General features: G+C 42.7%; 1 protein-coding gene across 12 annotated transcripts in view; it reads left to right on the top strand.

Annotated features, from left to right (window-relative positions):
* Window positions 1-27865, top strand: part of dab1a (DAB adaptor protein 1a) — a 288815-nt gene that overhangs the window by 185649 nt on the left and 75301 nt on the right. For 10 of the 12 annotated variants that reach the window (XM_064333517.1, XM_064333513.1, XM_064333515.1 and 7 more), the window contains one exon: window positions 22207-22413. In XM_064333517.1, coding sequence (XP_064189587.1) covers window positions 22347-22413 — 67 coding nt within the window. In that variant the 5' untranslated portion in view covers window positions 22207-22346. Of the gene's footprint in view, window positions 1-6853; window positions 7463-10837; window positions 11252-22206; window positions 22414-27865 lie in introns of those variants that run through there. The other 2 variants (XM_064333511.1, XM_064333512.1) reach the window with 2 other exon arrangements.

The raw sequence follows: 27865 nt of genomic DNA, 5'->3' as shown, positions 1-27865 counted from the left end.
AATATTTTGCCACAAATATTTATGAAAAATTACAGTACGCTGTGATTATAATAAATGAAATCACCCAGTATAGCTCAATACAAACACTCCAATATAAACTCCACGAAAATCTCCCCAATATAAACCACTGCAAAATACTCCCTTGTAAAACTCCCAGTGCTCTGCTTGTAAGAGTTAATTTGAGCTAGATTTTGCTGGCATGTGCATTATTATTTTATCTGTGACCTCAATAATCTTTATCTCATGAGCCATGATGTTTTAAATCTAGTGAAATGTTTCGCACGCATACAAGGATGTAGTTGAATGAAGTACCTGCATTGTTTTTAGAAATATTTGGTAGGGATTTGTGTTTCATACCAAAATGCTTTGTTTGCTTTGTGATTCTGTAATGTACTGTAGAGAATCCTTAGTCAGATCTGTCTCTGGACAAATCAGATTTTTACCTCAGATGCAATTCCTACTGTCAAGTGCACTAGTGCTGGTATAACCTTTGGCTCTGAAATAATCTCAGTGGTTGGAAAGAAACATATGGACATTTCCTCTGTTAATAGACTCTACTGGAACTACAGATGTATTTGTATATGTATTATTTTTATCCTCTTCCAGACTAGACTTCAGTCGTATTGGCTGTTAAAATGCATTAAAATACTTTGTTACACCTATACACGTTGCTTTGGTGTAAATGCATCAATCTGCTGAGTCACTGTGATATGAACAATGACCTTTGAAAGCTTACATCGAATAAGATTTCTGTGTAGAAAATGAACAAAATCATAATCTCTGTCATAATCTGAGTTGTAGAGACAATAGCCAAAAAATGTCCCTGCAATGGTGACACTGTGTGACCACCGGCCACACAAGCCATTGCCAACCCTATTATCAGCAAGAGATGCCTACTATGGGATACATAAGCCACAACTGCAGTGTATTACCAAATGGTCTACAGTACACCAACCAGCATCCAATAAAAATGGCCTCAAAGCTGTTTAATGAGCTACACTGCATACCAACACAACCCTCTAGTCTCTTACTCTTAATCACATACAATGCCTATAGAGAGTTTTCAAAGATATCATTTTTGGTGCCTTACAGCCTGATATCAGGACAAATTAAATTAGGTTGTTTATCTCTCATGTGCACAACCTACTTCACGCTTTAAAAGTGAAATAAAGCTCTGTGTAAATTTCAATGAAAAAAAAATGGACATGTCTTGATTACATAAGTAGGGTTGGGTATCATTTAGATTTAATTGATTCCAGTTAGCACTCCGATTCTGCTTTTCGAATCCTTACTAGCAAATCCTGATGCTAATTCTTATTTGTCATGTTCTTTGAGTACGAGAAGAAACCAAAATGTGCAGTATGCAAAACCACCTTAATTCTCAGCAGATTTAGGCTGCCATAAAAAAATTAATTGTCATTTTGGCTAGCTAACATTGTTTCTTTCGGATGTGATGTGATATGCAACGGTGCTCGCTATGCAGTTACATGTCACATCACATCCTTAAAAAAACAAACATTCAAATGACAGCCTTTTAGCTACAGCTAATGAATGTTATAATTACTTACCGGTGACAAAAAAAAGGCTATTTTACTACAAATATAGATATATGTGGCTTGATTCAGGATCCAAGCGTTTTTTTGGCCTTTCCCTCCCATCTTAATGGCCTAAATCCACTTTATACCATCATCGAGCTGAATTATTCACGTTAGCGATTAGCAAACAAGTGCCTGCCTTATCATTCACACAGAGCTATCAGCGTGCACGCCGGGGAGCTGAGAGGAGTGCACTGATCTGTGCGAGGGGTGAGTGTGCTGCTATATCGGACTTTGAGCGGTAAACAAATTCATTTTGATGAGGCTAGGAATAATATTAGGGGCTAGCCTGAAAACATTTCGGGGCTTAAGCCTCGAAAACCCGGGCCTAACGACGCCACTGCCTGAAGGTAATCTGAGTTCACAGACACTGCTGCCCCAACATTCAGTGTGTGTTCGTGTGTGTGTCTGTGTGTGCTGACAATGCAAAGCAGGCTTTGCTTGTCTCACCCCAGGACCAAGCTTAATAATTACCCCAGATCATGGGTTTTCAGACTCCAACCTTGCAATCTTTGTCATGGCCCAATTAGAAACGATTCATTATCATCTAATCAAACAGGTAAAGTTCCTGTTCCCACCCTTCAAGCCTTGAACCATAGTGGATGAGCAGGGCTGTACAGTTCTACGGTCTTTTTGATTGTGGCACACTCAGAGCATCATTGTAAAGGTTAATAAAACAGTTGGTGCCAGCTGGGTGACTTTTATGACCCTCTTCAGAAACAGAGCTGATTTTAAATGTTCTTGTATAAGACAGGGTGGAGAATCGTCTTCAAGGAACAGAAAATTATATTCGCAAATGCTTTCGACTACACGGTGCAGAATCCAGCCATTATTTTTCAACATGTGAGAGCACTATTTGTATCACAGGGAACACAGTAAACGAAGAGACGCGAGGCTTTGAGTCATTTTGCCTTCTGCCTACATTTAATTTAACAGCACTGCAGAAGGCCCAGCCCACTGGGAAATGGTAGTGGTGCTGAACCTCCAGTGGCATTACTGCGGAATCCATTGCTTGACGTATGTACTTAGCTACCATGTTTTGCAATGTGATGTGTGGGGGTACAGTGAAGTGCAGGGGCCTTTTTGTATCAGTGTAGGTGCCTGCGATGTGTGTGAAGAAGTGCAGAGATGCTAAATCTGCGCATTTATTCAGTGACAATTAAGGGTCAGAGAAACAGCAGGAACAGCAGGGTACCTTTTCTTCAGTCAGTGGCAGTGTCTGTAATGGATACAGAAAACATTGCCGTAATGGTGCGCTTTATGATAATACGGGACCTGGGGATTGTAATGTTGTGCCTGGATAGCACGGCAATCATAATATTTGAATAGCACTCTCGCAACCGAAAACAGTCGCGCCCGAGACCCGGACAGATAAGTCGGCGTGCGCGTGTAGCGATTGCGTGCGAAAGCCGCAGAATCACCGGCGTGTTTCCCGCGAAAGCGCGTCTACGCGCTCTTCTTGAATCATCGTCACCGCCGTCACCGGGTCGCTCTCTGGGGAAACGGATTGCGGCAGTTGGCGGATATGACAGGACATGTGGCAGGGCTGGCGAGGCTCCTGCCTGACTCGCCGAGGGAAAGCTGTGCTGGCTGAGGCGCAGATACGGAGGACGACTGCTTCTGTCCTGCCTAAGCCTGGGAGATGGGGAGATTCTCCAGTCTCAGTCTGGCGTCACCCACGCAGAAGCACGGCACGCACATGCAGGCACGCACATATGTACACACAAGTATATACGTACAAAAACACATACAGGCTCCCATACAGTACACACACACACACACACACACACACATACATATGCACACCACAATTGATGAATGAAGAATTCTCACACGTAATGAAGAAAAACCCACAAACACCTGTCCAACAGATCAGAAACACTCTTCAGGCATGTATGTGTCAGTGACTACTGTCCGCAGAAAACTTCACTTACAAAACTACACAGGCTACATTGAAAGATACAAACTGTTAGTTAGCTGCAAAAGTAGGATGCCCAGGTCACAGTTTGTGAAGAAGTACATAAAAGAGCCTGCAGAGTTCTAGAAAAAGGTTGGATAAATGAGACCAAGATTTACTTGTGTCAGAGTGATGGCAAGAGCAAAGTGTGGAGGCCAAGGGGAACTGGCCAAGATTGCAAGCTGTAATTAACCTTACAGCTTTCATATAACATGTTTACCTAATTGAAGCGTGAAATAGATGTCACATTTCTATCAAAAAGCCAACTATTTCCAGATGAACCCTCAGGGAATGTTTGACTTGGATGCACAAAGCATACACCAACCCATGGTCCTGAGTTATAATAAATGCCAGGTGCTTGTGGGTAAACAAGGTTTTCATTGCTGTGTAGTGGGGGCCCACAGTATTTAAACGTTACTTCTCACATAGAAATTCAGAGCTGATCTTTGTCACCAGAACCATGAAAATTGAAAATGAATCTCTAAGTCCTGAAAGAGCCGGTTGATTGATCCCAGTCAAAGCTTGCCTTCTATTTAATGATTAGTCGCATGCTCTGTGCCAAAGGTTAAACATTTCACAACTAGAAGTAATAAAAGGTTCTTTAAGCTAGCCAATTAGCCTTGCTTAAGGCTCCATAAAATATTTAACCATCTGGAATAGACTTCGAATTAGAGGTTTTCTGACTGTGGTGGTATTCCAATCTATTTATTACTGTTATATAGGCTTAGAAACTGAAGCAGGCCGTCTTTTTGATGGTTTCAACTCTGGGTCCAACCCTATCACTTTGAACAACAGTTAAACTTATAACTAGGTCCCGACTTACAAGCAAGTCTTACTCTTTTATTGCTTAAACAACATTATTGGGTATGATTCAGCTAGCGCATTCACAAAAACGTTAGTTATTTTAAAAATGAGTTGTTCTTAAATCTTTTGCTGAATTCCAAATCGCTTGTGCATTAGGAGTCCCACTGGTGGTGTTGATTCTGTTGCCAGCTGCATGTTGAGTATCAGATCATATGCGTTTCTTTTTGACAGTCCAGCTGGTATTTGTCATGGTTGCGCTTTTCCCTGGGCAAAGTTAGACGGTGAAGAAAATTACACAATAATATACCTGCAGATAACTCACCTCAACCACCACCAATGTGTAACACCCACCTGGGTCATGAGGTCACTCCAACCACCTGCTGAGGTCACTCCACTGGCTACCGGTCGCTGCCAGGATCAGGTTCAAAGTCCTGGCCCTGGCCTAGACTGCAGCCGATAGGACAGCGCCCGCCTACGGACAGGAAATGATTTTACTCTACACGCCCGCTCAACCATTTCGCTCTGCTGCAGCAGGGGGATGCTTGCACTCCCTGTCATTCAGGTGAATGGCTCTCACTTGTCCCGACCACGGAGCTTCTGCACCCTAGCTCCCCAGTGGTGGAAGAAACTCCCCAATCCTCTACGATCCACTCGGTCATATTGCCGTGGTCAGAAGGTGCATCTCTTCAGACTGTACATGGACTAACTGTCACTATTCAGCAGGGCACTCCCAATCAGGGATTGTTACTCTAGCACTTTCATGTCACACTTGTATCCATCCGGCACTTATAATGCACCTGTATTGTTAACTTGATGTTGTAGCTCATCGTCATGCCTCCTAGTTTGACTTAGCATAGCTTTCCGACCCAGCCTAAGCTGACTGTGGGTACTGGAATTAATGTGTTCATGGCTATGGATACTGTCTAACATTTCATCAGAAAGACGGTGCCTCCTGCAGCACAGGAGCACATCACTGCACTGGGGCATTGGGGATTATTTAAGCAGAGGGAAGATCACCCACTACTGGCCCACCAACACCCCTTCCAGCAGCAACTCAGCATTCCCAGGAGGTCTCTCATCCTAGTACTAACCAAGCCCACATGTGCTTAACTCCAGCCAGCCAGCAGGAGCAGGATGCATGGTGGTATGGCTGCTGGCAAAGTGCTATCACTTCCCTGGCTGATTAGCAGAATTTTAAAGCATTTTAAGGCATTTTGAGGAAATGTTCAAAATGGAATTTCTCTTACTGGTTTTCTGTAAGATCCAGACCCTAGAGCACTGTTACAGAGTTATATTTTTTATATCAGATGGGAGCATTCAGGATTAGTCAGAGATTGGCAGACGTTGCAGGGAGCTATTGCAGTGTGTAACATTATGAAATGGTGGATGAATCTGTAGAATCCCATCATTCCATTTTGCCCCCCGAACAACACCCAGGACGATTTTGTCAGGAGTGTTGTCAACAGGGGCGTACAACAAGATGATTAATTGTTTGGAATAATTAGAGATGGAGTCTGCCATTAAATCTGGATTTTCTGCTCTGACGATCTGTATTTTTGTAGTTGGTAATTGGATTTGAGGGTTCTTTATTAAGTTTATATATTTGCATTTTCCTACATATCTGTGGATTGAATAGCCTTTTTCAAAAAGTCAACAAAGTGGATTTTCCCCCCAGATCCAAATATCTTTGAAATTACATCCTTGCAGACTGTCTATCAAACAGATACAGCTGAGTGGTTTATATTAGACCCACCCTCTTTTTCTTAGCCTGGACATAAGAGCATGCCAGCACATTGAGAATGACAGCACATTTTATTTACAATAAAATTCAGCAGAGCAGGAGATAATACTAATTAAGGTATCTGTTTGGCACCCTGACAAAATGGTTGATCCTATTTCTACACAAAGGCAATGGGAAAATCAGCGGATGAGCAAAGTCCAATTTACATTTTAGCGGGAGTAACAAGGCACAAGGGGAAAGTCACAAGAGAGTGCAATGCATTTTCATGACTTATTTTCCCCCCGAAACATGAGGATATGCAATCCCCCAAGGTTAAAGGCAAAGTCTTTGATCTCTCGGTCTCTCTTTTTCTCACACTTGGATAAAAGGGGGGGAGGGGGGGGGGAGGACTGGCATATCATCTTAGACTGTACATGTAAAATAATAACTGTTAATATGTTATAATATTAACCCTTTTTTATATGGCGGAAACCAATCCCCAGTCGTAATGATGTTACAGTTACAGTGGCTGCAGTGACCACATTATCAGAGAACTTCTTGGGTGAGCTGTAAGAAAGTGACTGTCATCCTCACTTTGCAGGTTACTATGGAGAAGAACATTTGCTGAATACATGTAATGTAATCCTACCGTTCCTTGTAAAGCTGTGTTCACTGGTCAGTATTAATTCACACAGTAATATGGCTGTCCCTTGCACTATTACAAAAAAGTTAAATGGTGGGAGTACTTGGGAAATTTTGGGTAGAATATGCCCTTTTTCTACATGTTCTGCATCTTTTGTCAAAAAATCTGTTAAAGAATACCCATTTGTCTTGGCTACAGAATTTCTTGCCATTTCGGATTTGAGCTGGGGCTGAGTTTTTAAAAGCCCAGTCTCTCTTCACAAATGAAACAAAAACCGAAATCCTTTCCCGAAAACGATCATTTGTATTACGATGAAAGACTTGCTGGGTCTTAATCGTGCAGAGAAATGCGTAACGATTTCACTTAAATGTCTACATTTATGTCACTCACGCTACGTGCACTTGTACGCACGGAACAGTGGCTCTGCGTTACATGTCATTGAGGAAGTAGAATATCCTTTTAGTATTGCTGCGTATCGCGTGACCTTGCTAGCCGAGGGTGCAGAGGTCTGTGCTGTTATTCAAATGAGATGCACGCGTTCCTCAGGCGGTGTTGCACCCGTCCTGCCCTGAAGTTACGAAGCGCCATCTGTGGTCTCGTTTGGAGGCCGTGCCTTGAACTTTGCACCCGTTTCTCTTCATCGGAGCGTTCAAGTTTGTCCTCCGACTCAGCAAGGAAGTGAAGTGCTAACTCTTAAGGATATATTTTCGTATTCACCCATCGTCACAGGCTGACACTGCCAGGTAATGTAAGAAAGTGAATAAGAAAGTGGCTTTAACGCGGTGTTGATGTTTGTTTCAAAATTAATTTTAACTGAAAAGTAACTGTGCCATGGTGCCAATGTGAATGACCTTCTGTGCTCTTTGTATCTTAAGCAATGAGAAGTTGTATCAGTCGGCTGCCAAGCTGGTATTTTCCTCAGTTTTGACAGGTATTCCACAGTTCTGTTATTTCCACACTTAACAGTAGTCAAGTGCTGTGTCTCTGTCATCAGTTTAAAATACATGCAACATAGCAGTATAATGTATGCTTTCTTAGCAAAGGAATATTCCTTCTGCCAATAATCTGTTAATGTAATTTCATAATGCAGTTAAAAAGAGTCTGCATAGAGTTTGTGTTGTTCTTATTGGCATTGTGAGAAATAATTTGCTGACGTAGTCTATCTTCCTGTTGTAAATGTTTTAACTTTTTGAATACTGAAATGCATACTCTTGTTTAACCCTTATGTTGTCCTCAGGGTAACAAATTACCCTATACTGAGTTTAACAGCAGTGAAAACTCCTGAAATTTAAAGTTTTCAGCATAAAATTTGATGACTATTCTTGGAGTTACCCAACCATTACAAAAAGTTACAAAAAAATATTTTTCATAACAGCGGTACCCCATCAGGGTACAAAGATTGTCTTACCAGTCTGTTTTAACCCTGCAATTATGAAATCAGAAGTCATAATCAAAATGTAGCACCACACATCTCTTACATAAAAATAAAAAAACAATTATGTGTGTTTTGTAGTACAAATGAGTGGTGTAGACTGAATAAATACAGCCACTCTTGACTGTGAAGTAGTTACACATTTATTCACTGATTTATTGATGAGCGACAGGTTATTTCTGCATTTAAAATTCAATGAAGATGCTTTATCAACAGGGGATCCGGTGAGGGTGGGTCAATTTGAAGGCTATTGGAGGGCTAAGTCAGCAGCAGTCATGCCAATTGGAGTTCTGATATTCTAGCGAGGTCAGTTAGTCTATTGTGGATGTGTTGTTTTCTGTGGAGTGGGGTGGAAGGTGCTTTCTTCAGACTGAAGTAAAGGCTTAGTTTGGGTACACTGCTCCAATTAAGGAAAATATTCAAAAAGCTACTTTGCAATGAAGTGAAGTGGGAAAGCGGCACTCCAGAAGAATCTTGATTAAACGACAGGCCTCATCCTGCCAATTACCTTGTGTTATTTTTATTCCAAAGTAGAGAGAGAGGTTTAAACTGTGTATGCTCATTAATGCAATAGCTATCCCTGTAGACCCTCATCAGAACATGCCATTACAGCTAGACCAATACAGGCACATTAATATCCAGATACATTAAGGCAGATCAATTAGCTAAGTGCTACTGTTGCAAATATAATTTTCACCCCTCTGCTTGCAGTGGGATGCTAGACAGTGGCAGAACGCTGAAATTTATTGGCAGAAAGCATCAACTTGAGGAATTGCTATTTTCTCTGTCTTTTGTATTAGCTCCATCTGATTCTTTGGGTTCAGGTTTCTCGTACCAAGAGAGAGAGACGTCAATACTCCTCCATTAAATAGATGTGTTGGAGGGAAATCTCATGTCAAAGTTACTTACTCTTATTCCCAAAGCTAATGAAAACACAATTCTAATGAACACACTTGGAATAAATCCTAGTTTAGTCAACTGGAATAGGTTTAGCTGGATACAAATCAATACTAACTATAAGGAGGATGGCCCACACACGAGAGAGTGGTAAGTAAAAAGCCTCTGAAGAAAATGTCCGCTTGGATCAGCACAATCGAATGATGTCCTTGCAAAGCTTCATACCCAGCTGGGAGTAGTTGATAGGTTATCAAGTGTTTCCATGACAGCCTTTGATGGTGCAGCTATGATTTGGTGCCTGGAACAGTCACAGTTTGTCTTACATCTGAAGGGCAAATGGATTTCATATTGGGCTGAATGGAGTTATAAATGAATATGGCAGATTTAAGTAGAATGTCACTCAGCTTGGTTTAATGAGTACCGTCTGTCACTCACCTGTGGGCAGCCTGATCAAACTACAGGGAACGTAGTACTCAGATCAGGGATATTCCTGAATTATTCATCAGAGGGCTTGCATTTTTGTCTCAAAAACAGAAATGAATTCAGTTCCTTCATAAGTCAGCTCATGCAAGTAAAACTCTGAGGGTAAATTCTAGATCAAGAGGCAGTGCTTCAACACCCTCAGGTCACTACTTAATGTGATATACTATTTTAAGCACAGCGACTCAATATATGTCTTTACCGCCCCCAAAACAAATAATATTTATTATGTTTATTTCAAAGCCTCTGAATTATCCATGTCTGTGGTCCGTCTTTTCTCTTAATGGAGATTCTGCGCAAAATGGCGTTCCCCCGTCACGGTCTGAGGCAACACAGCATGGCAGCTGAAGTTGTGGCTTAAGCTGTGGCTGGGCCATCTGTGTCATAGACCTGGGAGCGCTTTCATAGCAATGGAGTCGGCTCCAGGTGCCAGCTTGCATCCATCCAGCTCCTACCCGTTGTCACCTCAGTCCTGGCTGCCTGGGCACCGTTGCCAGGGGCAAGGAGCTGGGGTCAGGCCTCATTCCACCATGCCCACCTGAGATGAGCATGAACACCTCTGCTGTTTCACGGTGGGCTGGCTGAGATCATGCTTCCCCCAGGCCTTTGTTGGTATTTTTGGTTCCTCAGGATACCCTGAACCTCTATTATAACCTCTAGACAACCTCTGAGCCTCTACACTGACATCTACACAACTGATCAACCTCTACACTAACATTTGCACAACTGCTCAACCTCTACAATAATCTGCACAACTGCTGAGGCTCTACAGTAAGCTGTAGATATCTGGTGAGGCTCTACAATAACTTCTTCAGAACTTCTACAATAACATGATAGAAAAATATTCACTCCAACGCAACACTTCAACAACCATCCTCCCCATTATAAAAAAAACTATGGTATGGTAAAACTATGGATTCTGTGACAGTCAGTTATGAAGTGTAGTAGGAGTTTAGTAATTAAAGTGATGTGGCTCTCTGAAGCTTGATAACAATGTTAAGGGGCGTTCAGTTCTTATTGTTCAGTATAGTTTGTGTGTGTGTTGCAAAATCCATGCCAGCTTTTACAGTGTGTCCAAACACACTGGAGGGAGTAGTTTGCTACAGTATAGGGGAGAGGGGCACTGACAGAGAGGCCCATTGTGGAGCTGCCAGGGCCGGTAATGTGCGAGCTTAGCTATGCCACGCTGACGGTCCCCTCCTGGATCTGTTCAAGGCTCTGCGCTGTCTTGTCACAGCTGTGCTCCTGGTCCCTCCCTGTCTCTCTGTCCACCCAGGCTCCCTCCCTCTGCCTAATCCGGGCTGCATTTGTGGCGGGCAAACGCGCCTTCAGAAACAGCCAACTGCCAGTCGGGAGAAGCAAAAAAAAAAAAAAACAGCAGATTGGCATGTATGCTTCACAGACAGCTGAAGAGATTAGTGGGGAATGGTGTATTACAGTGATGGTTTTGATCAGCGGTCTCTGTGATTGATGGGCCGCGTGGGGGAAATGCGTCAGTAGTTTGTGTGGATTATTAGAGGTGCGCCTGTAACCTGGGGAGAGGGGGACCTGATTTATGCATTCATTGGCTTTCCAATGAAAGAACGGTGATGGTGTCATTTTTCACAGCTACGCTCGCGCTCCGCATATTGAGCCGCAGCGTATGGATCTGTGCCGGGAAACCTTGACCTCGGGGAGCACCACAGGTGGCGTATCACATGATGTGATCTCTTGAGAAAGGAAGGTAATGGCACAGCTTGCGCTGCAATGGGGGAAGTGCATTCCTTATCCATTCATGTGTTTCACTCAGACTGAATGAAACTGGGCTTTCTTGTCTTGGGTGGGATTAAGCTCTCAAACTGATAGTGAATTGTACTGACCCATTTGTTAAACATCCATGCTTAGAACCATCTGACCTCTTCTTTCTAAAATGCTAAAACTGCTTAGCTAACTCAGGTGCTATTGTTAGTTTTAATAGCTTATAATGTATTAACGCCTTAAGTTCCAATTGTTTCAGTTTATTTGCATTCATTTTGTTTTTGCAGTGAATTTTTCAATACATCAAGCCACACAATATACCGTTTGAATGTGTTAAAACTTGCGGTTTTATCGCTATAAACAATTTTATGATGCCAGTGTTTAAACAAAAACGATTCCTTATTTTGTTAAGTGGAGGGGCAAAACAGGCTTGGGGGGTCCTTACCTTCTATGTGTTTTAGAAATCAACAGACGGCACAGATAATGGCAAAGTCTGTACTCTTATCACTGCAGGGGTCCAGCGAACAAAATGCATTGTAGTTCTTAGTTCCAAAAATGTGGTAACTCAGAAACACTGACAGAATGTTCATTGTTTACTTGGCAATTATCTGGAGGAATTATCGTTGTTGTCCATTTTGCCATTGTAAACATGCCAAGAAGTACTGTGAACATGTTGCTGTCTCCAGTTTATACAGACTCTCTGGAACAAGATGAGCGCATCTACAAGGTTTTCTGACAGTACTGTGCCTTAGTATAACCACTGGGACCCACCGTGCACAAGTACTGACTCTTCTGGGTAGCATGACTTCTCCCCAGTACATAGCCAGCCAATAGCGGGCTATTATAGTGACCACTGAGAAGTATCTTAGCCAATGAAATTATGTTTGGTATATAGTTATTAGGTTTGCATAAAAGGACACACTTTGTTTCTCCTGAGTTTGACAAGCTCAGTAAAATATATTTTATCAAAGTTATGTAATGTACAGTATAATATACAAATACTGTATAATCGGAAATATGCAGTAAAATGTCGACTTGTAGTACTAGTAACAAGATCCAAACATACTGTATTTGTGCCCTTTTTTAGAACCACTTTCATACACATACATATCACCATGCCTTTCAATGTTGCTTTATTAAATTCACTATTAAGTGTAATATGAAAGCAAAGACACCAGACCAAAACCAAAATTAATCATAGCTCAGACATCAATATCTGTCATTTTTTCATGATTAAGTGATTAGCACTGATACATCAACATTGACTGCTTGTCTTTTTAGTTGTTCATTTATTATAAGGTGCGTACATGGAACAGCATTTATTATAAGGAATATTTACACCTGGTGTCACACTGACACTTCGGTTTTTCACAGTTTGTACTATTTGACTACTTGTGACACTTTACAACATGGTACTGTTTAGTCAAGCCACAGCATGGCATTGGTCCGTCATGACCTGTCACTGTAACTGCCATCACTAAGCAGCTGTGTATATCAAGCGTTAAACATGAACTGGAGCTCATTGTGTCTTCCTCACTTGACACTGTACAGTTGTGATCTAATGAAAAAATAAGACGCCTCATTTATTAGATTATGCACACTTTGTACTGGTTTAGAGGGATAAGAGTATTAGACATTCAGTCTACCTGGGAACAGAAAAAAATCTGAAACTAAATAACTGAAATAGTCTATTAGAAAAAAAACATTTTCTGTGGGGTTTGCAATGGGTGTCACCATACAAGGGTGTACTGTAGACCACTTCTATACAGGGAGGGGTTGGGCATTCCGATTAAAATGAAGAAACTTAAAGATGGAGGCCATCGGGCTCAAATACGACACCTTTATGGGCTGAGTTCCGCTGTTTTTGGGAACGGGCAGAATGAGTGGCGTTTATTAGCTTTGACCTAAATTACACGAGACGATCAAAGCTGTTAAAGCGAAGAGCAGATTGAGAGCCACGGTGACCTAGATACCGGTGATTTGAAGAGCGGGCGTACTGTACCGCACGTTCGCTCGCTGGGCTGTCTAATGTAATGAAGAGGCGTCATAGCCGGCTCCGCTCTAATGAAAATTAGATCACGATGGCTCTCACGGGCACAGATGCCTTTGTTGTTGCAATTCTTTCAAATTCAGCCTTTGTTTGAGATGTTTATGGGGCACTTACCACTGGGCTGTGCTTCAGTTGTGATTTTCTCTGTGATTTCATGTTTTTTTTTTTGTTGTTTCTTTCTAAATGCGCGGTCCTTAAATGCTCAAGCTTGTTTTTTTGAAACAAGCATACAAATGGAACAGGTGTCGGTGATTGGCTCAGATGCATGCAGCTTGATGGTATCTGCATTATATTTTCCTCCATATCAGCCTCTCTGTATTCCAACGGTGTCTCCTACCTGCCTGTTAATATGCACAGTGTATGCACGGCATAGGAATATCAGGGAAGGGGAGCAGTGTCTCGATGCAGATGGCCAGGGTCGACAAAGGAGGGGGACGTGTTTGCCTTACGGAAGCGTCTTGGTGACTCCAGAAGGGTGATTTGTGTAACCCTCGCAACCCCCCCCCCCCCACCCCCGACGGGGACGTCAGTGTTGAGTTGGAGCAAGCAGGCACAGGCCCGCAGTTACCATTTGGCTTTCTCGCGGAGGACATTCGGAAGAAGCTGAACTAACAATGAACATCACACGCTCACTTTCTAAGCCTTCCCTGGCACTGTCTTCCAGTTAGCAGCAGATGATTTATGGGGATTAAGCTTGCTGTTTGGCAGGAAGCTACTTATGGGCATCCAATTTACCCCCCCCCCCCCCCTCCACCCCCCTCCAAACTATACAGTATTTTCTTACCATTGTAAATAATCCTACAAATGTAAAGCATTTGTTGATGTCATATTTAATCTGTGGTGTCTAAACAAAGGTATGAGGTCCTTGCGTAAAATGCGTATGTGAATAAGGCTTTTGTGGCATCTGCTAATGCAAATAGTTTCCATTGCCAATTTTGTATCTCATGCGTGAAACCACCTGAATTTTGATTTCATATTCTGTTAAGTTGCCTTGTAGTCGCACTTTAATGCCCAAGTAGCAATGACAGTGGTGACAAGATCACCCCTTCCTCCTTTGCTTCGCCAATTTGTTACATCTATTTTTAAATTTAATATGTAGCATATTAATTATATGCCGCTAATTTATAAAGCCTATATGAAGAGAGATATAGCCTTTTTTATATCTCCCCCTAAGGGGTTGGCTGACTCTACAGTAATAATATAATGACACATACATCTCAGGTCGTACAGACACATATAAAGCAAACTGTTTTTCAAAATAAAAATTTATGTTACAAAGCAAAATAGTCGTAACAGATTTTTTTTTTTTCACGGTCACTGCCAAAGTCACAGTTTCACACAAAAAATATTGTCTAATATTGTACAAACTTTCCTGTTTGGCCTTGACCTATAATACTGTTCTGATTCTTTTCTCAGCCCATAAAACCAGCTGAGACTATTTAAAAATTGAGTGGTAGAGCATGAACAAAAACAGAGTATGAATTATAATAACCTTTAAAGAAACATTGTAAAAAAATATCAGCTCCAAATGGTACTCCAAAACAGAATATGTGGAGAGCATGATCTGCTAGATATGTGCTTTATCATATGTGGTCAGTTTTCATGTCACAAGCTTTCTCAGTTTCAATGTACCATAAATATGAGGTATCTTGATTCGCATTTTCAATTCAATTAATAATGTATTTTCCTTTATCTGTACATAGTTATTCAGAGGCTTTTCCAGCATTGCAGAGCTGCAATGGCTGCCCTGCTTAACATTCAATTAGCCTTTGTGGAAAAGCTCTGTACTGTGCTAGCCTTTAGCACACTCATAAATTAAGGTGATATTGCTTCCTAATGGGATCTAGAGAAAAAGAGGTTTAATTGTATGCAATTTTTATTTGCAGCTGTAGGCTGAATTTGCTGGTAATATCAGGCGTAATAGTAGGTAGCCAGCTAGCCAGGAAGCTAGCTACACAACAGCAGGGAACAGCGCTCAATATACATACACTGATTGAGCTCCTGCAGAACATAGTAACACAGCTTGGATGAACATTTAAAATCATGCAGTCCTGGGGATTGTTCAATCGGAAGGAGTGTCATCAAATTGTGCCGTCAAATACATGAAAAACGTTGCTTGCCTGACTTTGGGTGCAACTGATCAAGCAAATTGTTGTGTGCAGAAACTTTGTTAGCTAATGAATTAAAACAACCTACTTTTACTCTTAACAAGTTTCCTGGCCTTTGAGTGCTGGAGTGTCTAGTGGAATACACTAGTCTACAGTAAAAGGTTAGTTTACTATGGCTGCAAAATTCCAGCTGTTTTTAGTGCCATGCTACGGTTGATTCCAAGCATAGTGTTCAAGAGTAGTCATTACTTGGCTTCTGAAAAGTAAATTAACATCTAATATTAAAGATTTTTCGGAAGGTCTATATGTATTCTTTGTGTTTTTTTTTTTTTTTTTTTTACCTCATCATTGATGTTGAAGGAATATTGCAGAAATGTAATATAATTGAAATAACAAGTAAAGAATGGTTGAGACCTTAAAGAACAAGTAAACATTAATTTCTCTTTTGTTTAAATGGTTCATTTTGCTACCCATTTGGACATGCAAATCCGATTAGCGTTACTATTTAGGAAGTGAATGCACATGCATGTGCATTTGTTTTAAAGCTGGAAGCATAAGGAATGCTACTTTTGTTTCAAATGGCTAGCAGATTTCAGAATGGTAATTTCCACCAAGTGAGCCAAATGAAACAATGAAACAAATGAAAGAAATCTACTCATCAAAGAAACATCTCTTGGACAGGTTTTGACAAGGCTCCGTGGAACATAAGCATTCTTCTTAATGCATATATTAAATATGCTCCATTTATACCTTAGCTGTAAATCTGCAGATTGATTAGTGGGATAAATATTAGTATCTCCTGAGATTCAAGGTACTGCACTTAATGCACTGAGAATTCTGTCAGGGCTGACAAGTGCACCCTTTCTTTGCCAGAACAGCAGGGTTCTGGCAAAAACCAGATGCAGTCATCTGCAATCTTTAGTGAATTGTATTTTTCTGCAGGAAAAGCCTGATTTGGTTGTTTCAAAGTTCTGGAGCGACTCATTTGTTCTGAGAGTTTCAGCGATCGGCTATTAGTCATTACTTCTGAAATGTAGGGCTTGAGAAATTGGATCTAAACATAGACAGCCATTTCGGAATAATTTTACACACTCTGTGTTCAGAAAGTGTGGCTTCCCCCGAAGGGGACATTAGCCTAGATTTCAAAATATCTTCTTTAGCTTCGAGAGAAGCGGTGAATCAGTGTCTGGTCTCGGTAGTAAGATGGTAGAAGGGTTCAAGTCAGGGTTTTGGAGATCTGTTGTGTCTGCCACTGTGGCTCATGTAAAAAATTCAACAAAACAAAATGTGTAAATCAAATTACATATATTACGATTGGATATTTATGTGTTACCAACTAACTTTGCCTTACCCAAAAAGCACACAAAGCTTTCTTTATTTCTCTTGTTTACTTCCACATTCCAGATCAGATCAGTCAAGGAAGCAGATGTGATGTGCTGCTGAGTGTTTGGAACACTTCTATAAAACGTAGCAAATTTTCTATCAATCGGAACAAAAACTAATTTCAAAAGCCTCTTTTAATTAGGGTAACATTAAGATGTATGAGAAATATTAAGTCGGCTACTGAAAAGGTTTCTCACTGCAATCCTTCAAGTTTGATCTTGTGTTTTTTTAAATCTAGTGATAAGCTTTATGTAGTACTCTTGTGCTTTGTGAAAGTGCACCTGACAACCTGGACAAGGATTATACTCGTAAGAATCTGATTATATGTCTCTTTATTCGCATCCATGTCAGTGATTTTTCTCTCTGTGTCTTTATCTCAGGCATTACTCCTTGAATTTGCCTCTGCATCAACCTAAGCTTGACACCATTCAAGCCCCCAATAAACCCCATAAAAACGTCCTAGTCTGATTTACTAGTAAAAATGACAAATAAGACAGTTGCAGTAATAGTACATATCTACAGCTTGAGGTAACCTTTTTCTGTATAATAATTTCACAAGCTGAATATGAACTAGCACTCTTTATGCTAAATCACAGTGCTTTATCATGAAAGATGTGCTCTTGTAAAGTAATGACTTCATAAAAAGAAAATTGCGTTATCTCCTTTATCTACTTACATTAAAAAGGTATTTGCCATGTAATTACAAATATGAATAACTGATAAATTATATTGTTCACTCTATTGCATTCCTGGGACACAAATATCCATTTAAACTAATCCAGTTGATGCTTTTGTAATCCAAAAACACACTGAAGTCCTAAATGTCCACCAATAAATTGTGTAGCTGCAGTGGTTTATCACTATTTTTGTGGCTATGTTTTTCATTTTACAACTAGGTTTCTTCTTTGAATTCCATGCTCTCTCATGCTATCATGCTATTTTTATCCACAATTGTCTTTTCTCTGAATTTGGGGAGACCACATTGGTGTTCTGAGGCATGTGTCTTGGTTGCAAGTTCATAGGTCTGTCTCACATCTTCAGTTAATTTGAGAGAACGCAGACAAATACGCATAATGCACTTGACCATGTATAGCTGACCACCCCTTTTTTACTTCACAGTCCACCAGTGAAGTAGCGCAGCCATTGTGTCAGAAGGGCACTGCCACTCTGGAACGCAATGTTGTAGACCTACATTTGGACCACTCAGGCAACCCCTTGTATGAGCTCAGATACACCTGTCACCATCTTTGTATTCAAACCGAGGGAGGTCTATAGGTCTATAGCAGGGGTCCTCAATCTTATCCAGAAAGGGCCGGTGTGGGTGCAGGCTTTTGTTCCAACCAAGCAGTTACACACCTGATTCTGCTAATCAAACACTAGAGTCTTCTTTGCAAAGGATCTTGATTAGTAGAATCAGGTGTGTAACTGCTTGGTTGGAACAAAAGCCTGCACCCACACCGGCCCTTTCTGGATAAGATTGAGGACCCCTGGTCTATAGGCAAGGGAGGTCACTAGCCAACCATTCTTACAAACTTTCCCTGTTCTGATGTAATGAAGAATGTGCTTTCAGCATATGCTTGTGCTTGTAACATTGTTTTGTGGCACAATGATGTGTAAAAAAGCAATGGGGCACTTGGCCGATCAGCAGTTTCTTGGCCAGCTGTGTGCATTTGCATCATTAGTTTGTGCACAAGAAAGCAAAAAAAAAGAAGGTTTAGAGATAATTCTAGGTGTGGAATTTGCATTTAGAGTCTGTCGCTGTTGTCTCTCAACATGAAGACCAAATAAGTGTCAATGGCAGTAAAGCAGGCCATCACGAGGCTGAAAAATCACAATAAATTGATCTCAAACATCAGATGTGTCAAAACCAACAGTTTGATACGTTAGTAAGCAAGAACACTGGTGATCTCAGCAATAGCAAGCTACCTGGTGGACGACAGAAGACCAGTGTTGTGAATGACTAAAGAATACTTTCAATTGTGAAGTAAAACCATTTTTAAACTGTCTAACAGATCAAGAACACTCTCCAGGATATAGGCATAGAAGAAAAAAGTCAACAGACTTCGCCAGTAGTTTTGTTTGATTACAAATTAAAAATTGTGGAATTCAGAGCCAAATTGAGAAACAATATGTCTTTGTCCCAAACGTCATGGAACTATATATTATATAGCACATCCTTATCTTGCGGAAAGTGGATGCTCAATCTTGGCAGCACTGTTTCCTGGACTGGCAGGCTGCCAGTGGAGAGCGAATGCCAGTGGAGATGCTGTCATTGACACAAGGGTGTCAATGGCGCTGACAGTTACGGGGGTCGGATAATGCTGTTGTTAAGCGGCACGCCGTATCCGCTTTGACAGCCCGAACTCTCGCTGTTTACAAGGACGTTGTGCGAGGACCGCTCATCTTCTCCGGGAGAGTTTGATGTGGCCGGCCCCTTTCCGCGCTGGCCCCTCCTACCTCGTCTGTCCTCCGCGGTGTGTGTTCTGCTTGACAGAAAGGGGCCACGTCGTAGCTTGACTTGCTTGTTTCCCCCCACCGGGTGGAGAGAAACGTTTAAGTGGGTGTTTTGTCGGTGGGAGAAAGCTGTCATTTTGGCTCTGAGGGTCCGTGTGAGGGAGAACCATAGGGTAAGCTGGTGTTGTGCTATTCTGGTGGTAGCTCCTGCGCCCGCTCTGTGTCCTCATCCAGTCACTGGAGCCGCTCAGATAATGCAGTGGGTTGGAGAGCATCACATGTTTCTCTGCTTTCCCCCAAGATCGAGGAAATGACAAGCTTTTCTATGATGCCTCACTCGTTTATAATTCAGTGCATTAGGTTTCCTGTGCAGAAATAAAAAAATAAAAAAACATACATGTGATCTGTTAAGTTGCCTTGCCTTTTGAACTATTCAACTATTCCATGGATTGTTTCAGTTGGTGACCCAGCCTAGATGCAGTGCCAACAGGAGCTCCTTCTTCTGCTCCTGGATGGCTGCAAGTGCAGCGAATGACAGTGAAAAAGGAGAACAACAACAAGCCTCGCTGTTTACGGAAACGGCGATTACGCGGCGGGTTAACCTGGCCGACCGCTAGCTCCGCTTGTCGTCCGAGTGTCAGTGTAAATAATCAGCGATGCAAACGAGGAGACGTCGGAGCCGGGCAAGCCCCGCCCCCGCCGCTAATTATTCACGAAGCCGATTTTTTCGGTTTGATCGCGCTGGTCGCTCGCCGCGCCGAGCGATGCTGATTTCCAGGGGGGCCAATTAGCACATCAAAGGTGACGACGGAGGCTGGAGTGGCCACTAGTGGGACGGGTGGGGGCGCAGAGCGGGGGCACAAAGGGGCCGCGGGATTGGAGGCGGGCTGCGGCGCTTCAGAGGAGAGATTAGCCCGGCGCTCTCGGCCTGTGTCAAAAGCGGAAAGCAGGGAATTTAGCTGAAGAGCTCACATCACGGGACTCATTAATTAGGCGGGAAATTGCAGGGATGGCGGTCCTTCGCGAAGAACAATGTCCACCACAGTTTCCTTTCAGAGAAAGAAGGATTTTAACCATTGTATATCATTTGGTTTAGCTGAGGGCTAGTTTTAGAGATGTCTTATCTTGTCGTGTACATTAAGAAATCAGAATTTGGTTATTGTTTGAATTTGCTTTTTAGTCTTCATGTTTCATTGAAAATATAGTAATCACATTGTAATGGAAAGTTGTTATTTTTCTGTAATTCTCTCATTTTCATGCTTGCAAAATTACTTAAAAATAACTTAAGTGTGAACGTTGACTGTTCTTTATCCAGCTGTACTAGTTATAACTGTTGCTTTTACCGTTACTGATTTACTCAACATTCATGTCCGCTCTCACGTGTTACAGTAATTTATGGTAATGCATAAGCACTGCTGGCTACTGTCAGGATTGATAGCCACCTTAGCAGTCATGTAAGATTGCAGTCCTGTTCATACTTAGAATTACACGGAGGAATGCCAGTTGTATTTAGTGTATATTTAGTGCCGACTAGTTGGCTATCTTAGCTCGCACAAATGAAGCCAGTTCTATTCCAAAGCAGTGCTACTCAATGAAAAAACACAGGGCCAAGCTACATTAAATAATTGAGGAAACACTGGGTAGCATTGGAATAGAGGTTGTTTAATTTGTGTGTGCCAAGATAGCCAATATTGTTTGCTGTAACTTCTCATTGTGATATCAATCCTTTTAACTGCAGGCCTACTGTATATTTTGCAAGCATTCTGCTGCTATCAGCAGTTACATCATCATGAAAACTAGTGATCCAGCACCTGTGGCAGCCATACATGCCCAAACCAAAGCCTAGGAACAAGACTAGTCACTGAAATCTCTCTTATACCTGCACTAAGGAAGCAATTGAAGCCGAAACACCTGTGAAGCTATTTGTCCCAAACATTATGGTGCCCTGAAATGGGGGGCTATGCCTAAAAAGTGCTGCGATTTCTATATGGTGTAACCAAAATGTATCAAAATACCCTTTAATAAAAGCAAATTTACAAATGTAAATTGGTTGATTACAAATCTAACATTGTGCTGTACAACTTAAATCAAGAAAAAAAAAGATTGCTCCCAAACATTATGGAGCTCATTGTATTTGGGTGGATAGCCCTCCTAAGAGCCCATATATTAATCATTCACCAGTCTAGGAAGGTATGGGCAAAATCATGCCTGGTGACCTTACTATACTTTCAAATGCATGATGGTACCCCAGATTCCTTAACTCTACATAACCTTGACATGGACTACCTCATGGTCCACCAGATGGCAGTAATAGAAAATGGAGGCTTTGCCCTTACAGCAGTAGCAAACCTGAGATTGTATAATTGCACAACCACCAGATGACTTTCAATGAAATCCAGATGGCAAATAGGGAAAATTGAATTGAGTGGTAGAGGAAGTCCAGTCACCATTAATGTTACATCTGTACAAGACCAGTATTTTTTTCCCTTCCAGTGGTTGTTGATAACTTGCCTATGATAATGAACGTACGTCCAAAATGGCATGAAAGGAACTACAAATGGCACGTGCTGTGGCACATTTGTGACAGTGAAGGCGTACTTATGGTCTGATAATCGGGGCCCAAAAAACATGGTTACTGCAGCTGTTTTTTCATGGCACAATTCACAACATGAGTACTAAGCTAACTGTCCCAAATAGCTGCTGTGTGTCTTCCTAGTATGGTCATTAACAGCTCCTGTTTACAGAAGGCAGCCCAACAAATGCTGAGCTGCCTCCGTAGAGAATGATGGGTTGAGATGCTGTCCTTGGGACCTCAGGCGACCACAATGGCTACAACGAAAAGCTCACGTACTTTGAACGTTCCTGCATTTGTCTTTCGCGTCTCGTTAAATTTCTTTTTTCTTCTTCTTCTTCTCTCTTTTTCTCTGTGTTGGCTTTGTTTTGCAGCACTCAAAGGGAGTGATCGGGATGCTGTGTCAGGGCTAGAGCAAGCAGTGGGACTGATTCACAGTCGGCGGGAGAGCCCTTCTAAATGAGCCTGTGTGCGCTACTGGACCTGCTTTGAAAAGGAATAAGGACTTAATAGGATGTCAACAGAGGCGGAACTCCAGCCGGCTGTGAGACCCAGCGTGAGAAAGGAATCCAGGAAGAAAGGTAGGAGCCTGGGGGTCTCTGATTACACTGTCTCTCTGGCCATTAGCATTCTCTCCCTGTCTCTCCCCCGCACACGCTCACAAACACAAACACACACACACACACACACACACATGCACACGCTCACACACATGCTCACAAACACAAACGCACACACACACACACACACACACACAAACATACACACACACACACGCACACACATACACACACATGCATAACCACGCACGCACACACACACACACACATGCATAACCACACACACACAGACACCCACACACACGCTCACAAGCACACACACACACACATGCATAACCACAAACATAGCTCATTTAGAAAGGACCTTTGACACTAGCATATGAAGTGTCTTCTGCTGCATGAACACAAGTCAACAGGGCTATTTGGCTATGTGTCTAGTGGGATTACTGAAACTGTGCAAGTTCTTTCTGTGAAGTAATCAGCGTTAATTAATTGGCAGACAATTTTTGAACTCTGCTGCTCCGGGCCATGGCCACTAGTATAGCTTGCAATTTCATGGTAATTCAGGAATTCTTGCATGAACCTGGCAGCATGAAATTTGAAAATGACATTTCACTCAGTTTTTTTGACTTCCTTCTTCATTTAATATAACACATCTTATCCAGCACTACAGTAATTACATGTGGAGGCTCTGGGTTAGAACAGTGGAAGTGAGCGCAATGAAAAATATCTCCCATCTTATAATACAGTTGGGCAGACGGGCTTCCTAGGCAGTGCATCATTTTGAATGTGGGAGCGAGTAGTTCATTCTGGTGGGAGTAGATGTCTAGATGAATGTGTCCTGACCCATATGAATAAAGGATGTTGTCTTGTAGTACTGTAAAGTGTATTTGATCACCATTCTATAATACACCCGGGCAAATTTGAATAAGAAAAGGAATTCACAGCCTTAAATATTTCTGTCTCTCCACATTATATTGTCATTTAAAGAATAGGTTTGGCTGTTTCTTCAAACTTGGCCTGTTTTTCCTATCTTAGCTCAAGTCAGTTTGACATCATTTGTATTAATCTCCTGAATCCTCATTTTTGATTCAGATTTTTACATCATATTGGACTTTTTTCCCCCTAACTTTTCAGACAAAGAGTTGTTCGGGTCACGTGTTTGTCTACACCAGTTGCAACACTGCTGCTGGCAGATTTCTGAAGAGTTTTATAACGAAGAGTTCTTGAACGTGGTATTTTTACAGGAGCGATGTTTGGTTTGACTGGGGGCGTACTTGCTGCCGGGGATTTGAACAGGTGAAGTTCCCAATCAGCCGACCAATCAGCACTGCTTGTGCCTTTACCTTTCTGAACAGCAGTTACAGATCATTCTATAGACTGAGAATGACATCCAGATGATCAGTACTGGGAGTTTTCTGCCCCTGAATGACTAACAGGTTCAGTACTGCGGAGAGAGGTTAAATCAGTTCTTTTAAAATTGGATGGAACTGATACACATTCTTGGGGGATGGGGGGGGGGGGGGTTGGGGGGTGGGGGGGGTGGGGTGGGGGAGGATGAACCTCCTGGACCGGCTACAACCACCCTTGTGGAACTGGCCTGGCTCTACCGTTGTGGAGTGCAGGTAAAATATCCTAGGGCTGGACAGGAACGGACCCTATCTCTGGTGGTGTCATCGTGCTGTTTTTAGTCCTCTCCCCTTGCCGTTCCTGAAAGGACTTCACTTTCACAGTACCCTCCTGCCTCCTAGTCATTCACACTTTACCATAACACGCCCTCGTGGGTTTCAGCTCTATAGACTCGGCTGAGCTCAAAAGAGGCACAGGAGGTGCAAAAAAAGCACTTTGCAGTCACAGCAAAGGAAAATATGCACTCCTTTTATATTAGGCTCTGTCACCACGCTTCCATTAGCCACGCCGTGCTGGGTAGGAGGGCAAATGAAACACCGAGTAAGGAACAAATTGTTTACTTTACTCTCCCTCCTCTCTGAAAGAAATCTTTAGATATGTCAGTGTTACTGTCACTGCCACCGTTCGCTGATGTGGGAGCATAATGAGGATGTGGTGCACATGACGGAAGGTTCCAGACAACCGCAAGGCCGCCGGGCAGGTGACTCACGGGCGCCTTTGTGTTCGGAAAGTGGAGTGTTTGCGTGGGAGTGGAGCGGTCGTGGCTGGGAGTGGGTGATGCTGAGCCTCCCATTTAAGGGGGGGGGTTTGGCGGTGGGGGGGGGGGTGTGTGTTAATCAGTGAGCTCCTGATTGTGGGCCTTTTTTGTTGTTGTTGTTCTGTGTGACAATGCAGGGAGTCACAACAGCTGTTCTCCGTTCTGAGTCACGATCCTCCCGCTTCTACACGGCGTCTCCCTGTCACTCCTCCTCCTCCGCGGAGCTGCCTAATTAGTGATGCCGCAGACCTGATCTTCAAGGTGTTCGCACTGAATGGCATCCGTCGTGTACGAGACGCGTTGCTAACGATGTCTCGGCGTCCCTGTGGAACGTCCTCACGCGGCACCTGTTGTGATGTCTCCGCCAGGTACTCCTGGGACGCTTCGTGTAACATTGTCTGCTTGCTTGGCAAACGTCCTTGTCGAGGGGCGGCTCGTATTGCCTGTGCTGTGCTTATTACCGCCCCCCCCCCTTTTTTTTTTAAACAGCTGGAAATTTGCCAAGGTAATTAAGGTTAAGCGCTGCACTCAAGGGGTGCGGCAGCGGCGGCAGGGTCCCGCCCAGGATTCAAACCTGCAACCCCGCGGTCGCGTGTTTACCCCGCCTTCCCCGGCTAACGCGCGTCGCGAGCTGCCGATAGCCGCCGTAACACGGGGGTTTGAACATCACGCCGAATCAATTGTAGTAATTAATAAACGCTTTACGGGCGAAATTTCCCAGCGGCCTGTTGAGGAGCAATAATGAGCGAGCTGTATTCAAACTGTATCTGCGCGGAGTGGGATGGGCACACACGGGGCCGTTGGTAATGAAAATGAATGTCATTAAGGCACATTAAGATGGAAAGGAGCCTAATGCAGCCGAGGCTCTTTGAGAAGCGCCGCGGCTAACGACGCAGCCGTTCGGCGGGAGCCTTTCGACCTGCCCTTCCTTAAAAAACCGAGCGGTAACTAGCTCTGAATGTTTATTTATTTTTCTTTACCGCAGGCCTTTGTTACCGACGGTTTGCACCGGCTGCCGGGAAGCGGCCGGCCCTTTTTTTCGTTTTCGGCGGGAAAAGGGGCGCGGGCGTGTGCGTCGTGGCGTTTTTCCGGTCTTCGCGGTCACGGTGGGCCGGCGAAACCACTCGGTGCCGCGTAAAAAAACGCGAGTGGGAAGGGGGGGGTGCGGCGGCGAGTCACGGCACGGTCCAGAAAGTTAATCTGCGGGCCGAACCTTTCAGCAGGAGTCCTCTGGCGCTCTGTAAGCAGTGTGTGTGTGTGCGCCCCCCCCCCGTCCCCCCCGTCCGTCTCACGGCAGATATAGGGCAGGGCAGCGTGCCAGTGGTGCAGGGGAGGGACTCTCTGCGCACCCCAGCTGCATTGAGAGAGGCAGGCGGCGCTTCATCACGGTCGTTGACGCTGACAATTAACGGTCGACGCAGGTCGGTTTTGCGGAGTGTCGTTTATACTCCAGAGTCTAGAGCTGCTGCACATCTTCTGCTCTGCATGCCTTTGATACGCCTTGCTTTGAATAGTCTTGTCTGCGTTCGTTTCTTTTCTCGTAGAATTTTTGTAAAATTTTCTCCTGCAACAGTGATGCTTTTCACAACCCATTACAACTAATTGAAACATTTCCTTGCAGGTGGGTGGGTTTGTGGTGGTGTCAAAACAAAATGTGATTCTCCTTTTAGGTGAGGGAGAGAGAGAGAAGGGGGGGGGGGAGAAAGAAGGGGGCGGAGCGAGGTAAAAGCGGAGTGCTGCGCTCCCTTCGCCTGCACTAATGATCAGCGGTAGCGTTGTGATGTGCCAGGTCAGGAGGCTTCACTACAGAACCCCTCCATGTGAAATTGAAATGGGATTGAATCACAGCTGCAGGGGCTGGGGCTTGTCAGTGACTCTCTACTTGGCTATGATTAACATCACTCCCATAGTAAATCTGGATTATTGGAGGTGGTGGGGGGGAGTAAAGCTTTCAGTCCTTGATATTGCCTCTCCTGTTAGCCTCTGATTCTCAGGCAAATTGCATAGCTTGAGGAAGTGACTATTAAATAGAGTCGGGTTTAATGAAAAAAAAAAAATCTTTCCCATCAAATCATGTTGAATTACAGCGGAGTTGCATATCTGGTCGTGTCATTTAGCATAATTGGATGTGAATGTTACGAGGACTTTTGTTGTATTCCGATTTTTTCCAAAGAGACTATTTAGATTAATGTGAATATGGAAATATTCAGGTCACAAGTATAAGATGAAAAATGTTCCCTGTATTACTGTAGTAAATTAAGAATGTTGTTACAGATATGAACAGTGAAAAATGAAAGGACATAATCTCTGTGGAAAATGCATACAAAAATTGATGTGTCCTCATAAAAAATTTCTTAACTGTATTACAATTTAACACAGAAATGTTAAACAAAATTGGCCCATTTATAGGATATCAAATCTAATCTAAACCAAAACTTCACCTTGTAGTGTATGCAGAAAATAAAATGGATCTCAAAGTGAGCCATGCTGAACACCTAGAGTAGGTTCGAAAAGGCAGGGAATGGCAAATCTACCTTTGCCAAACAGTGAATTTGCCTGCCAAAGGCATTTACTTATATTTGTTTGCAAAACATCCCCAGAGACATGTTTCCAGTTTTATTTTTGTATTATGTGATTTTAGCAAGACTCACATGCAAAGACTTCATCAACATGTAGTTTTTTCTATAACACAAGTTTAGTTCAAATTACAGCTACTTCCATTTGCCGTAACATCTCAGGCTACATATTTGTGGTGAAAAGTTGGTGAAGCTTGAAGTTTTCTGGCCAACTAGGATGTAGCCAGGCTATATCCAGATAAAACCTGAGCTATATTGGAATTAGCCTAGTCTGTTAATGTCAAAACTTCACTCAACCCAGATTTATAGCTCTCTAGATTCTAGATTCCAGCTTTTGCACGGTGGAATGGATTTAGGATAGGTATGTAATGTTTTCAAAAATGTTGACCGAAGAAAGTCAAGGTCTGCATTTTTAACAGTGTCTGATTTTCATTTCTATGCATAGAATGCTTGTTTCCATTTGGCAAGTCCCACATAATTGGGAATCAATGTTATTCACATTAGTTCATAAAATTGCATCAATTCTTGCTAATGGAAACATGCCTCATGTTCACGGCATCGGGTCTTCTTTCTTAGACAGATTCCTTGTTAAAAATAAATAAAAAAACAGCTGAGTAAGCAAGTTGCACATAGCACATATATGTTCAGGCTTGTGTAGTGAATAGGCTTAAGAGTTACAAATTTTCATACACAAACTCTTAAGTCTCGTGAATTAATCAAATTGTATTCA

The sequence above is a fragment of the Anguilla rostrata genome, chromosome 4 (genome assembly GCF_018555375.3).
Source record: "Anguilla rostrata isolate EN2019 chromosome 4, ASM1855537v3, whole genome shotgun sequence".
NCBI lineage: Eukaryota > Metazoa > Chordata > Actinopteri > Anguilliformes > Anguillidae > Anguilla > Anguilla rostrata.
The sequence above is the reverse complement of the archived record's forward strand: the minus strand, read 5'-3'. Positions and strand labels throughout refer to the sequence as shown.